Raw genomic sequence first — 13361 nt, forward strand, 5'->3', positions numbered from 1 at the left:
ATCCCCCATGGCGAGAACCCACCCCCTAATTCGAATTGTGGGAGGCTCCTATCAGATTCATCGAGCTGGTTTGGCTGTGATCTCATTCACCTGAATTTCCCTTCCCTGTCTTTCTTGCTTATGTGTCCTTGTCTCTTTCTCTCACGCACACGGCTCAGTACTTCACTATATACTGTACTGTTATATTGTAAATCTTTCTCAAACATGCATTTGTTTTTCTTACACATACAGGCACTCACGTAGCATAAAATCAGCAAGGTCTTACATTCACGTACATGTTGGCGTGGGCTGTGTGTTCTGTACTCCTGGTGTGTTTTTCTGATTTGTCTCATTGAATGCATGCTCTAATCCTATTTATGAATGTGTGTTTGTTTGCACGCCTAAAGTATCCTCTTGCTTTTTTTACCTCTTGCCAGTCCATTTTGTGTTATTGTCCTCATCTATTCATATCCCTCTCTCGGTCATATCTGAGGTCCATAATGTATAAGCTTGCACAAATCAATAGGACCTCAGGGTAGATAGTGTGCCATTTTTAGACCTTGCTCAGGGTTGTAGGAATAGAGTCATGGAAAAGTGCCTGTCGCTTTGGCCTCTAAACAAGACTACTGTGCTGAATTTATTTCGGTCAGCCATTTTACACAAACAAGCACATGATCCCATATGTGTTCACAGTGGCACAATATTTGTGTTCTTTGTTTCGTTCCAGATTTAATTTGCTTTTGTTTATGCCCCTGTGAGTTGCTATTGTTCTTCTGAGGAGTATATTTTTACTGCAATACATTTACATGTTGCCTCTTGACTTAACACATATGCAGAAAATTACAAATGCACGGTCAATTTTTTGTGATAGTAATGACATTTGAATATAGACAGACCAATGCCAAAAACCTGGCAAACCTTGATGATTTGGTCTTCAAACGCATATTCATCAACCTGGTACCTTGTAAACTTTGTTAGAATCAGAAGTTAGCATCACCCTTGTTCCCTCGACAAAAAGCCAATAGAATATTTTTCCATTGGCTTTTGGATTATTGCTGAAAATAAACTCTGTGGCGAAACCAAAGTTTATGATTCTTACACATTGTCCATCAAGACAAGCTTCATAAATGAACAAAACTTTTATGATTTTTGAAAATCTAAATGCAATGCAATCACCAGAAGTAAAAAAAAAAGACTGGCTATATATGAACTTCACCACAGTTGTGTGACTTCAACGTCCCTTGAATTTTCATACGAGAACATGTATATCACAATAATCCTCATTTACATAATTCCCACCCAAGGCATACTAAAAAAAGACGAGGACTGGTTGAGTTGCATTAGTAGTGTGTTGTCGTCATGTCCAAGAGACCCTATTTTTTTCATTTCAGCTCATGAACAAATTATGAACCTGTATATGATCACAACAGGACCCCTTTAAGACTAATTCCTGCAGAACTCTGTTCGAACTGCTGAATTTTTGAATTTTTCAAGAAGTATTCGCTCATATTAACCTCTCCTCACAAAGGTTCTACTCAAACTGTCACTTCACCATGACAGCAGCTGACCTGAAAGAGTGAACTGACTAGAGAAGAAAAGGTTTGCTCTAATGCTATAGCGCCCCTTGTGGCATCTCTGAGAATGCAGAGAGAAGAGAAGTGTGTACCGGCGTAATGGAGGCCAGCGAGTGCTAGTTAACCTCACTCCCCTGGCCTCAAGAGGCCTAGCAACTGAAGCTAGATGCTGTGGTCTTTAGCGTCCTTGTTAGCGCTCCTGCCTTCCATGCAGGAAATGACAATTCGCCAATTCCTGCTCCGAGCGGTGCAAGTAGAACCAGAGGGGTTACATTGCTGCCGTGACCCGAATGGGAGTGTTGTTTAGGGGGGTCAGTGTAACGGAGGCCAGCGAGTAGAACTTGGGCGACTAGAACCGGAGGGGTTACACTGGCACAATTTGAGCATTTGCTTGTGTACAGTATTTTTCAGGCCTTACTGCCATTTAACATTTTTTTCACTTTCTATATATCTTGCTTTTTCATCCGTCTCTTTTCATTGTCTGCACTTTCAATTTCAGTCTCCCTAATAATATAACATTTTGTCTCTGTTCCTCTTTCTCTATAACTCTCTCTTCTCCTTGTGTACTTATTCTGCCTCCTCTTGCATTGCTCTCTCTCTCTCTCTCTCTCTCTTTCTCGTGTGGTTGGCAGGTGTAACTCCAGGTGCCTTGTTGTGGTTGTTGAACTTACCTTCTGCATGATGGATGCCCTCCTCATCCCCCCTCTCCAGCTTTGATGTTTTTTCGTCTCCTCTCTCCGAATGGCACCTTTCCTTCTCCTCCTTCTCCTGTGGGCATAAGTGGGCAAAAGCAGACCTGACCTGGCCAAGTTCCTTGGCCTTTCCTTCTTGTCAAAGCTGAACTAAGTCTCTCTTCTATCTTGCAGCACTATAATAATCTGTCAGTCTGTAATATGTCTGTAGAGAGGTCTCTTCTTGTCCGTCAGTCTCTTTAACTGTTTGTCTGTTCATCTGGAATGTAAGCTGCCCCTATGTCTGTGTTTCTAATTAACTTCCTTTAGAGCTCCATCTCAGAGTCTCCTGCTGTTTAAATCTCTCTCTTAGTAAAGACTCAAATACTTTTCCTGCTCAAATACTTCATAGGGACTATCCTCCATTTTCCTTTCCCTTTTAACACTGATTGGAATTTTCATCTAAATACAGCTGCTTTGGTGTTTAAGCAATAGTTCACTCAAGAATGAAAATTCTGTCATTATTTACTCACCCTCTGAATCTATTAGCTGTTATTTTCTCCATTGAACACACAGGGAATTTTTGTTCATAGTGACCATATCTGTCAAAAATAGTCCATGACTTGCACTCTTTTACAAGTCTGTATAAAAGAGCTGTGTAAAGAGACCTTAGAGTAGATATAGGGCTGGCCTATTACATACAAGTTTGTTTATATAATATTTTTATTATATAATAAACAAACTTTTGTTAGATTAAAAGTTTTGACAAATTAAAACCAACTCTTATTAATGTCTATGCTGTACATTTGATATACATCCTCCATAACAACAATATTCTGTTCAATAATAAGTTAAACTCATTTTTGAGTAATAAGGCATTTTTGGCATAATATAAAATAACGTAATCTCATTCCTCAAATTTTCATAAAATAAAAGTAAAAATCATACTTAAGTTTCAAATAAATTCAATTTGATTCAGTATAATTGTGTAGAACTTTGGACATGTGGTCATACTTTTGAAACCATATATATATATATATATATATATAATTATTATAATTTTTTTTAAATACATTTTTTAGCTATTATTTTGTCTTGTGAAATATATGTAAACCTTTCTTATGTGGAATAGCTTATTCAGGGCAGTGCTAAATTAAAAAGCAAACTGAAATCTTAAAGACCCCTCTTATTTCCTTAAAATTATATAACAAAATAATACATAAAAATAAATGAATAAAATAAAATGAATAAAAGAGGGATGAGTCGAAATTATACGTTCTAATCACCATTATGCCAGAAATGCTGTAAATAGAGCTTATCTCCTATTGACGCTAACATTGATTTAAGCGGCAAGGCATGTGACACTCAGTTCTCTTGTTTGTCATTGGTTCCCCTCAATGTCTTGTAGTGCTGGGAGCCATTTGAACTTTGATCTGCGGTGTCCGAAAGTGAGCCCTGTAAAGCTATCTCTCTCACACTTCCTGTACAGTGCATTAATGTGGCATGGTTGTGTTGTTCAGCATTTGTATAGACCAGCAAATCTTGTTTTCCACACACTTTTTCAAACCATTTCATATTGTTTATTATTCAGAGACCATTGTATATAGTAGAACACTAGAAAAGGGAGATGGGTAGATGAGAAGGATTAGATGGGACGAATAGAAGCATGTCTGTAGAATCTGATGCTCTTGTTTTCTTTCTTCTACTAACATGTTCTCTGTTGTGTTGCTGCATCTTGTGTCTTTCATAACTAAATAAAACTGACTTTGCTGACCACAGCCTCTGCTTGTGTTCTCCTTCTCTTTATGTGTTTTTGAAAGCATATGTGTGTTTTTGTCCGGTGAAATGTTTAAACCTGATGTTGGTGTGTGTGAGTCGGATGTGTTGTGGCTGACTGCTGTAACTGCTTGTCTTTTTAATGGAGGTGGTGGTCATGATTTTTCTGGCTCAGTGTTGCATCTTCTTCAAACCTCTCCTCCTCCCCCTTCCACCTCCATTACCCCTGGATGAATAGCCAGGTTCAGGGGGTCAAAGGTGAGGGGTCGCAGCAGAAGAGACTGCAGCAGAGCAGACTGTGGTAAAGATCGGAGGACGAACTGTATCGGGACCTACAGAATATTACAGGGTTCATAAGTTCATGGGAAGATTTCAATGTTTTAAATTTTTATAGTGATCTTACTAGTAATGCTCAGCTCTAAAATGTTTCATTAGCATGAAATTGCTATTTTGTGATTGCAGTCTGTATACAGTTCTATAATTATTTTAAAATAAATATTTTTATAATGTTTAATCATTCTTATCTAGCGCTCATGAATAACTGGAAAAAGTAATGGAGAGTCATTAAGAAATAGTAGTAAATCCTTTTTTGGGGAAGAGCGTGAGAATTATTTAAACAATATACTCTGTTCTTTCTAAAAAGATGAAAATAACAAAAATTGAACTGCTGTAATTAAGAGATTTAGAAATGGAAGTTTTAGTTTAAAGGGTTAGTTCACCCAAAATGACCTCATGTCGTTCCGAACCCGTACGACTTTCGTTCGTTTTCGGATCACAATTGAAGATATTTTTAATGAAATCTGAGAGCTTTCTGTCCCTCCATTGACCGCTAAAAAAGTACATAAAGAGATCATAAAACTAATCCATATGAAGTGGTTTAGTCCAAATTTTCTGAAGAGACTCGATCGCTTTATATGATGAACAGATTGAAATTAGGCTTTTATTTATAATTAAACCTCGATCAGTGGACATAAACAGAAGCTCAATTGAACCTGCTTGATGCGCGAGAAGAAACCTCATTGGTTCTTGCAGAAGCTCAAACGTGCTGCGTAACACGAGAATGAACCTCATTGGTTCTTGCAGAAGCTCAAATGTGCTGCGTAACACGAGAAGGAACCTCATTGGTTCTTGTACGTCAAGCGAACATGCTTGAGCTTCTGTTTACAACAACTGATGAGTGAGTTGATCAATGTTTATATGTGGATAAATGCCTAAAACAAATCTGTTCATCATATTAAGCGATCGAGTCTCTTCAGAAAATTAGGACTAAACGCTCATTTCATATGATTAGTTTTACGATCTTTTATGCACTTCTTGAAGCGTCAAAGTGGCACTCTGTTATATATATGTGTATATATATATATATATATATATATATAATATGTGTGTATATATATATATATATATTTGTTTTGAAGACAAATGAAAGTCTTATGGGTTTGGAACGACATGTTAAATGTGTTTGGCTTTGGAATTTGTCCTGACCAGCAAATATAATCTTATTTGTAATGAAAGGTTATATAATTCAAATATGGTCATATTTTTGTAAGTAACTTAATAAGGTTAGTTCACCCAAAAAATTTAAATTGTCATGAAATTTACTCACCCTTATGTCAGTTCAAACTGAAAAAGACATTTGTTCATCTTTAGGACATAGAGGATGTTTTTAATGTTCTCATAAATTTTGTCCATCCATTGAACTCTCAAAGCTTTAAAAAGTTCATAAAGACATAAAGGTAATCCATATGAATGGACATGATTGCTTTATATTGTTTGTCATATAACTAAATTACTTGGAATGACATGAGGGTGAGTCATTTATAACAGAATTTTATTTTTCGGCTGAACTATCCCTTTTTAAACCAACATAACCGAGGACCATATTTCCAGATCCGGGTAAGTGATCATTGTGCTTGAGTGTGTTTGAGGATGAGCTTGTGTCAGTGCCCTCTTTCACTAATGTGCAGTATGTAAATAAGTGTGTGGTTTTAACGCTGCAGCGTCTCTGTTGGCAGGACGGCTCGGGCTCGTTGAAGCGCAGCGGTTCCTTTAGTAAACTGCGGGCCTCTATCCGACGCAGCAGTGAGAAACTGGTCCGCAAGCTCAAAGGAGGTGGCGTACGAGAAAACGAACCCAAAAATCCTGGGTAACTATCACCACTTCCATCCCTATTTTCAGACCAAACCTCCCCTTTCCAAAATCCCAAACCTTCCCACTACGGACTCAACAATGGGTAGGCGAACATGACATCATGACCATACACTGGAATAGCAACTTTAATGGCTATATGGCTATAAAACTGGGACAGGAGGATGCTCAATCACACTTTTGGGAAGACATTGTTAAAATGATTCAAATAGAGTTTCTAACTAAACTCTGCAGTGAAGTAGATCTTGAGGAGCAGGATTTAGCAGGTTAGGAACCCACTGGGACAGAATTACTATCTGTATCTCTGTCTGAAATGTCTCTAGACATTCTAAAGCTAATCTAAAGTCATTGGGAGTCATAGACTGTAATTATGGAGAGCATGAAGTGAATGTCCCAATCTGAATTACTCTAAACACTGGATGACACCAAAAAAAAAAAAAGCTTTTCCTTTTAAGAGGGTTTATGGGACCGGTTTTATAGAATTATCTCTTTAATGTGAGGAAGACTGGTGATTTTGCACACTGTGATAACGTTATCATGAAGGAAAGTCCTCTGCCGGTATACAAGTCTTTCTCTTTCACTGCCCAGTTTTAAGTTGATGAAGGGATTTGCTTGCTTTATTAACTGGGCTGTATTTTTTGCACATGAATAAACCTGCTTAACCCTGAATGACATCTAATGGACTGACGGATGACATTATGATGAAGTGTGTTCAGGACTGCTCACTGGGGTTCCTGTAGCATCTGATTTGTCAGATGTGATGTGACTAACTTTCTCTCCTTACCCTGTAAAATGCCATTTGTTTTTATTTATTCTTTGCATTTTAACTATTTTCTGGCATGTGTTATGATTACTTTGTTCATCTTTTATGCCTTTTTGCTTGGTGATTTTCTTGATGCCTTTTTGTGTCTGCTTGGATCTGTTTTTTTTTTTGTTGTTTTTTTTATTTGAGGACTTTTATTACTCTGTGCTGTGTTGTACATTTGTTTAATTGAATAAACATTTCCATGCAAATTTGCTGTCTGCTGCATGCCTGTTTCCTCCATTTTCTGTCTTTTGGTCCCACTTGCTGTGTTATCCAATTTTTTTAACCTTTCTTCATCTCTTCTCTGTCTACCAACTTCTTGGCAAACTACTTCTTTTTACTGTCGTACAATGGACCCCTTTCACAGACTGTGATGATGCGTTTAAACAGTTAACATTGTAAATCAATTTTTTTATTTTTTTTTAAAATATATATTTTCATTCTTTTTAATTTAATATGCATTTATAACACTTTACTTTTAGCATTAAATTACAGAAAACTAGTAAATAGTGCTGTGTGAGGCTGATGGAGTGACGGCAAATTTGAATGCTATAATTTTCTTGTAGTTCCATTCAGTACTTGACTTCCTCTTCTGAGAAATCCAAAAGTGTGGAAAGGGCCCGTTGCAGCTCCTTTTTGGTGTCTGTTTGTTTAGTGTGTATATCATTTTGTCCAATGTTTATGGAAATCACCCTTTTCGGTCTTGAAAAAATAGTTTACCCTGAAATGAACATTTTTTCATCATATACTCACCCTCATATCTTTCCAAACCTGACTGATCTTCTTAACACCAAACGCCAACAAAAAATAAATCCAAAAGTGGTCCAATTGACTTGTTGCAAGTATTTTAAATACATACAACGGTTTTATGTGAAACATTAACTGAAATTGAAGTCTTTCTCATTTTTTCAGCGCTCAAAAATATCATTTTCTGTCTTTCAGAAAAAAAAGTGTGTCGTATTCAGTTACAATATATGCGAAAACCAATTGCGGTTCGGCATCAATGTCAAATTTGGTGTAACGCTTTTATTCACCATTTATAAATTTGAATATAAAAAATAGAAGCGTACAGGCTTGAAAAAAACACGAGGGTGAGAAAATAGACTTATATTGACTTAATAGACTTATGATAAAAATAACTCAACTGAAATAACTCCGCAGTAATATTACATTTTAAATAATAATTAATTCTGTATGAGAATATTTATCTGTGAGTAATGAGAGAAGTGTCAAAAAACAGATGACAGATGACTAACGTAACAGTGGCCACATGCACACTGTAAAGTTATAGGAGTGACAATTAAAAACTGATGTTAATTCCCCAAATTATCGTTTTGTGTGCATGCATGGAACAGACTCGCTCCCGAAATTGTGATGATTGACGTGATAACCACAGCAACATTCTGGCGTCTCGAGTTTTTGGTATACACTATTTTTGATTAAAGGTAGGGTAGGCAATTTTCGGAGAAGCTAGCAATAGCAAGTTAGCTTTAAAAGCATGAGATCACACCCTCCCTTCAGTGCCTCTCTAAAGCCACGCCACCTTCAAAACACATGAACACACACACAGCAGAGTCTGCAAAGCGTCACGAGACAAGAGACACGTTAAACTACATATGTCTCAAAGTACATAGTATTACAATAATTAGCTTAAACAACTTAAAGAGCTCTGACCTGTACTATACACCAGATTCATTATTAATTTGTTAATTCGGTTGTAGAATGCGGTTGTCACTCCCGTAAATTACTGAACACTGTGTGTACAATACAGGATTAAGCACTAATTGAACACTGAATTTAGCTGCAGCGTGTACATATGGCCAGTATGTCATTGCATGTCTTTCCACTGTGGTGTTTTAATCTTAGTCCACATATAATAAAGTAACATCATTGAGTGATTGCTTTTACATGTTTTAACCCACACATTCCCATTCCTCCGTGACCCCTCACACCTGCCCTTTGACCTAACTGACGTGCTTGCATGTGGCTCTCTCGGATGCAGCATGAAGAGGGCCAGCTCTCTTGGAGTTCTCAACCAGCCGGATATTCCTGTGGGAGAACTCAAAGTAAGACGACATCTTTCTTTTCCACTCTTTCTCTCTCCTAAAATCTTTCTCCTCAGTTTCTCTCAATTCCTCCTCTCTTTATTTATTTATTTTTGTCTGGTCTTGCACTTTACTGTCTTTCAGTCTCATACTCTTGGAATCTGTTTTTTGGGAGCATCTATTATCAACACACCCACAGCTCTTTCATTACCATATTAACACACATTAATTAACTGTATGTGTGAAATCTCAGCGGTCACAGACTAACACGTCTGATTGTGTTTGCTAAAATCCCCAATAACCACTGATGGTCTTGGGTTATAAAATAAACACTTTTTTGTTAAGAAACAATCCTGACGTTCAGCTAATGCATTTTTCAGTGTATTTATGATATCTAAAGAGATTCATATGGACACCTTAACAGTAGTATTTGACATTATCTTTTTTGGGGTCTTTTTTTCCAGTTCTTTGGTCTGAACCTAATACAGTCTTTAAGGACTGTAATGACAGTGAAATTAAATTAGTGTTTTTTTTAGTCCACGTTAGCTTTTCAGCTATCTATATGCTAACATACTCTTAAAAGTTTTAATACATTTTGGAAGATAGTTTAAAATGCATCAGAAAAATAATGTCTTAATTTGTATTCATGGGCGTGTCCAGCTTTTTGTCCAATCAAATGCTTTCTAGAATGTGAATGACCCTCCCCCTAACACCACCTGTCACCAGCTAGCATTAGCAAGTAGCAAATCATTGTTTACAGAGTTGTAAACTAAACCTCAGGTGTGTCCGACATTGTACACTGTCTAAGTACATTTGATGAGGAATAAACTTTATAGCTGGTATATATTGTGAATGGAATCCAGACATGCTACATTCAGAATGGCATGGTTCTCTCATCACAGTATGTCATCATTTACTGTCCTGAGGAAACCATGCCATTCAACTGCCCCATGGGGAGTTGCAATAATGATGTTTGTTCATTTAGACTAGAGAATGTTTCCTTTAAAAATGAAACTGAATTCAGCTATTTTTGTCCAGTGATTTTTAATACAAAAAAAAATTTGTTTGTTTGAACATTTTACAAGCTGGCTGTTTCACATACATTTACATAGACAATAAATCATCTTTCACCCAGACTGCAAGATGTTACACTTGTATTAGCTAAAGCATTAAAACAACTCCTTTTCTTTTTTTAAAATGATTGTGGGCCTTTTTTGCCCCCAACAATGTGTCCTGGCAAAATCTCAACTAATACAAATTTAATGTGTGAATTGATAATGGGATTAAATAATATATGATGTAAAATAGACTCACCCTGAGCGGCCTTTCGTTCACTTCCTTCAGGATCTCCTGAGCTCAGTTTATTGTATCTTACAGGAAAGAAATAATCATCTAAGGAAGACGCGGGACCTGAGTTCCAGTCACACTGACCTGGCGCATTGACGGTCTGCTGTTGGATGTCCCAATGAAGAGAGGTACTGAGAGGTCTCATCATCGGGCTGACATGAGCTGTGTTTAGACAGGACTACTCTCTCCGGAGGTTACTTTTGCTCTCGAGTCTTGGTATATGTATTTAATTTCTGGCAAGTTAGCTGTAGAAATTATGTTAAAAAGCTCAACCAGAACCAAAGTGCACAACAAATTTGAGATTGTGTTCTGCAAAGATGAAAATTTGTGGAAAATAAATCTACTAAAAATTAAATAATGCTATTGGGACTCAGGTTGAGACTAGACACTCTAATGGCTTTTTTTTTCTGCTTTCATTGGATTTTTCTTTGTTTTATTTTGAGATGTACATTGATGTTTTTTTTGGTAACCAACAACTATAGGACCGTTTTTATTGATGACTATAGTGACTTGAGTAACATAGGTGTGCATATTTGACTGTTCATAGACAAAATTGTCCCATTTTCCCTCTTTGCAACTTAATATTCTGCCATTGAAGAGATTACTGTTGATTCTACCTTGAGTTACACCAGAGGACCATGATGCTTGTAAAGAACTGATACAATCAAACTTATTCCCTTGATAAAATGAGAACTGCACCGTGTTAATGAAGGTCTATGTTTACATGAGTGATGGTTCAATGATGAACATTTTTTTTATTGCTTTTAAGAAGTTGGAGGGATAGGCCTTGTTTTTCTATTGGGTTTTATACCACAAAGGAAAAGGAAAAATCCTCCCTCATAATAAAAAGAAAAAGATTTTAGATGGTTTACGTTGCCATGGTTACATAAGAATGTGGATTAAATCTCAGGACTGAAAGAACAGATTCAGTATGCAAAGTAACACTGCACTTTGAATGATCTCATAGGATAATGTTACACTTATCAAGCCATTAAATGTTACGAAACTAAATTGAGTTGTTTACCTCTGTTTATAGATGCTTTCGGGTGATTTAAATGTTTTGACTGGTTTTACTTCAGTTCTTACACCACCATAATATTTGCTAATGAGGTCTGTAAACTGAATATTGAAGGTTTTCATGACCAATAAGAGCAGGAAGCCTTTGTCTTTCTGTTATTTGTGAGGTAAAAGCAACAGTATATGTTATCTCACATGGAGTTAAAAGTACTGCTACTCCGGATAAAATGCACTGGAATATGAATTCTGTCCACAGATGTTTAACTACAGTACCTGTTTGAAAGCAAGCGTGCCTTGTGAGTGCCTCGGGCAGGTACTAATGAATGTGGAAGTTATTGATTTTGTGTATGACGACAGAACAGTTTGAGCTCTTTAAGGTCAAATGTCAGTCAGGATTTTACTAAATACATACTTTTTAATACTGTGGTCAAATAAAAGCCCAATATATATCCGTGTATCATGTCAAGGATTTGTGTTAATATAGTGCACTGCTCAACTGGGCTTTTTGACTTTGTTTTCTATTTTTTTTTGTTCTCTGCATTCATGTAACTCTTTCATTATAACCTTTCTATTGTTGTAATATATTATATTACTGCCTGATGCAGTAATTCATTCATTTTGTGTGTGTGGATAAGTGTGTTTTCTCTGTAAAACGCATGTTAATTCTCTGCATTGTGACAATGTGCAATAGGGTAGCTGCTGTGTGTTGGGTGGAATTGATCTCACACCCAATGTTTTACTGACAAAAGCTGGAATATCCACTCGGCTTGTGTGTTTTAGTTGTCTTTACTCTAAATTAATAAATACATAGAGTATCCAGTTGTGTGTTATGTCCCTAATTTGAGCTTTGCTACACACTTGTGGGACTAATGTGCCCTTCACATGTTTGAATTTAATTTTCAGACTGTTTATGTGTGATTATATGCGTTTTTTTAACTGTTGATCAGTTTGTTCAATTTTTTGAGAACAGGGTTACTGACGTGGCACTCACTCCCTGAAGTCAGGTTTTTAATGCTAAAATCCTTATGCAATTACATAGTCTTTACAATTTGATAATAAGATAGGACTCAAAGGTTCCAGTTAAATTTAACTAAAGGCAATATAGCATTAAAAATATTAAAAGATTTAGGACAAACCCTGTGTAGTAGCAGGGACTGCTGTGACCTGTATAACCCTGACATATTTATTTTTGTGGTTATTGTTGTTGCATTTCTACTGTCCGTCTCTGTCTTCTACCACTTGTTCATTAATGTTTTGTATTTTGTTGTACGTGTATGTTTCTGTGTGTATCCTGAATTTCGCACTGGACTCGTGTATCTTCCACTTTCTCAGGCTGCTGCTGTGCTGGCTAAACTGCATTTACTGCCGTGTTTGTGATGTTACTTATAATATCGTATGGTATAGTGTACATATACTTGAATAAAGACAACAGATGTACTCTACTACTGTAAGATTGTGTGGGTTTTAGTTCCCCCTGTTGGCGAGTGGTTTTTATAACTTTTTCCTGTCAGTCTATGCATTACCTTCTTTACGGGGATTAGTGTGGCTGATATAGATATACATTGTAATACATATACATCTTTATAATCTTACAAGGCACATTTTAGGTGTCTTTACTATGTACTTGAATAAAAAATGGTAGGTACAATTTAATTATTGTGTTAACTGTTTTGCAAAACAATTACTTGCAGGTATTTTTTAATGCAAGAACAATGTAAAAGCATGTATACAAGTGTTTTGTATCAAATTATTAATTCAAATGTTAGTACATAGGCTAGTGGTTAAAGGCACTTTATATAAAGTGGGACTATCTTACCTGGAACACAACAGAGAAGAGAAAATCATTTTAATAAATATTGTGCTATAAACATTTCGCACGGGGCTGACAGCTACAGGTACTTGATGGAAAATTACTTTAGAGCTGTAGAGTGTAATAGTAAGGAATAAACGGGCTTTATGAAAATACAAGGATAATAGATCAATATTGCATTAGTAAAGT

The 13361-nt window shown here is 36.4% G+C and overlaps 1 protein-coding gene across 5 annotated transcripts in view; it reads left to right on the plus strand.

Moving 5' to 3' along the window:
• The window catches only part of klc1a (kinesin light chain 1a), a 48369-nt gene extending 35565 nt beyond the window's left edge, over window positions 1-12804 (plus strand). For 2 of the 5 annotated variants that reach the window (XM_077197081.1, XM_077197082.1), the window contains exons 15-17: window positions 6016-6146; window positions 8956-9019; window positions 10376-12804. In XM_077197081.1, the coding sequence (XP_077053196.1) occupies window positions 6016-6146; window positions 8956-9019; window positions 10376-10441 (261 nt within the window). In that variant the 3' untranslated portion in view covers window positions 10442-12804. Of the gene's footprint in view, window positions 1-2185; window positions 3167-6015; window positions 6147-8955; window positions 9020-10375 lie in introns of those variants that run through there. The other 3 variants (XM_077197083.1, XM_077197084.1, XM_077197085.1) reach the window with 2 other exon arrangements.
• The last annotated feature ends 557 nt before the right edge of the window (window positions 12805-13361 follow it).

This window comes from Siphateles boraxobius, unplaced genomic scaffold (assembly GCF_051911475.1).
Source record: "Siphateles boraxobius isolate OS27281-9 unplaced genomic scaffold, OSU_SipBor_1 37, whole genome shotgun sequence".
Taxonomy (NCBI): Eukaryota; Metazoa; Chordata; class Actinopteri; order Cypriniformes; family Leuciscidae; genus Siphateles; species Siphateles boraxobius.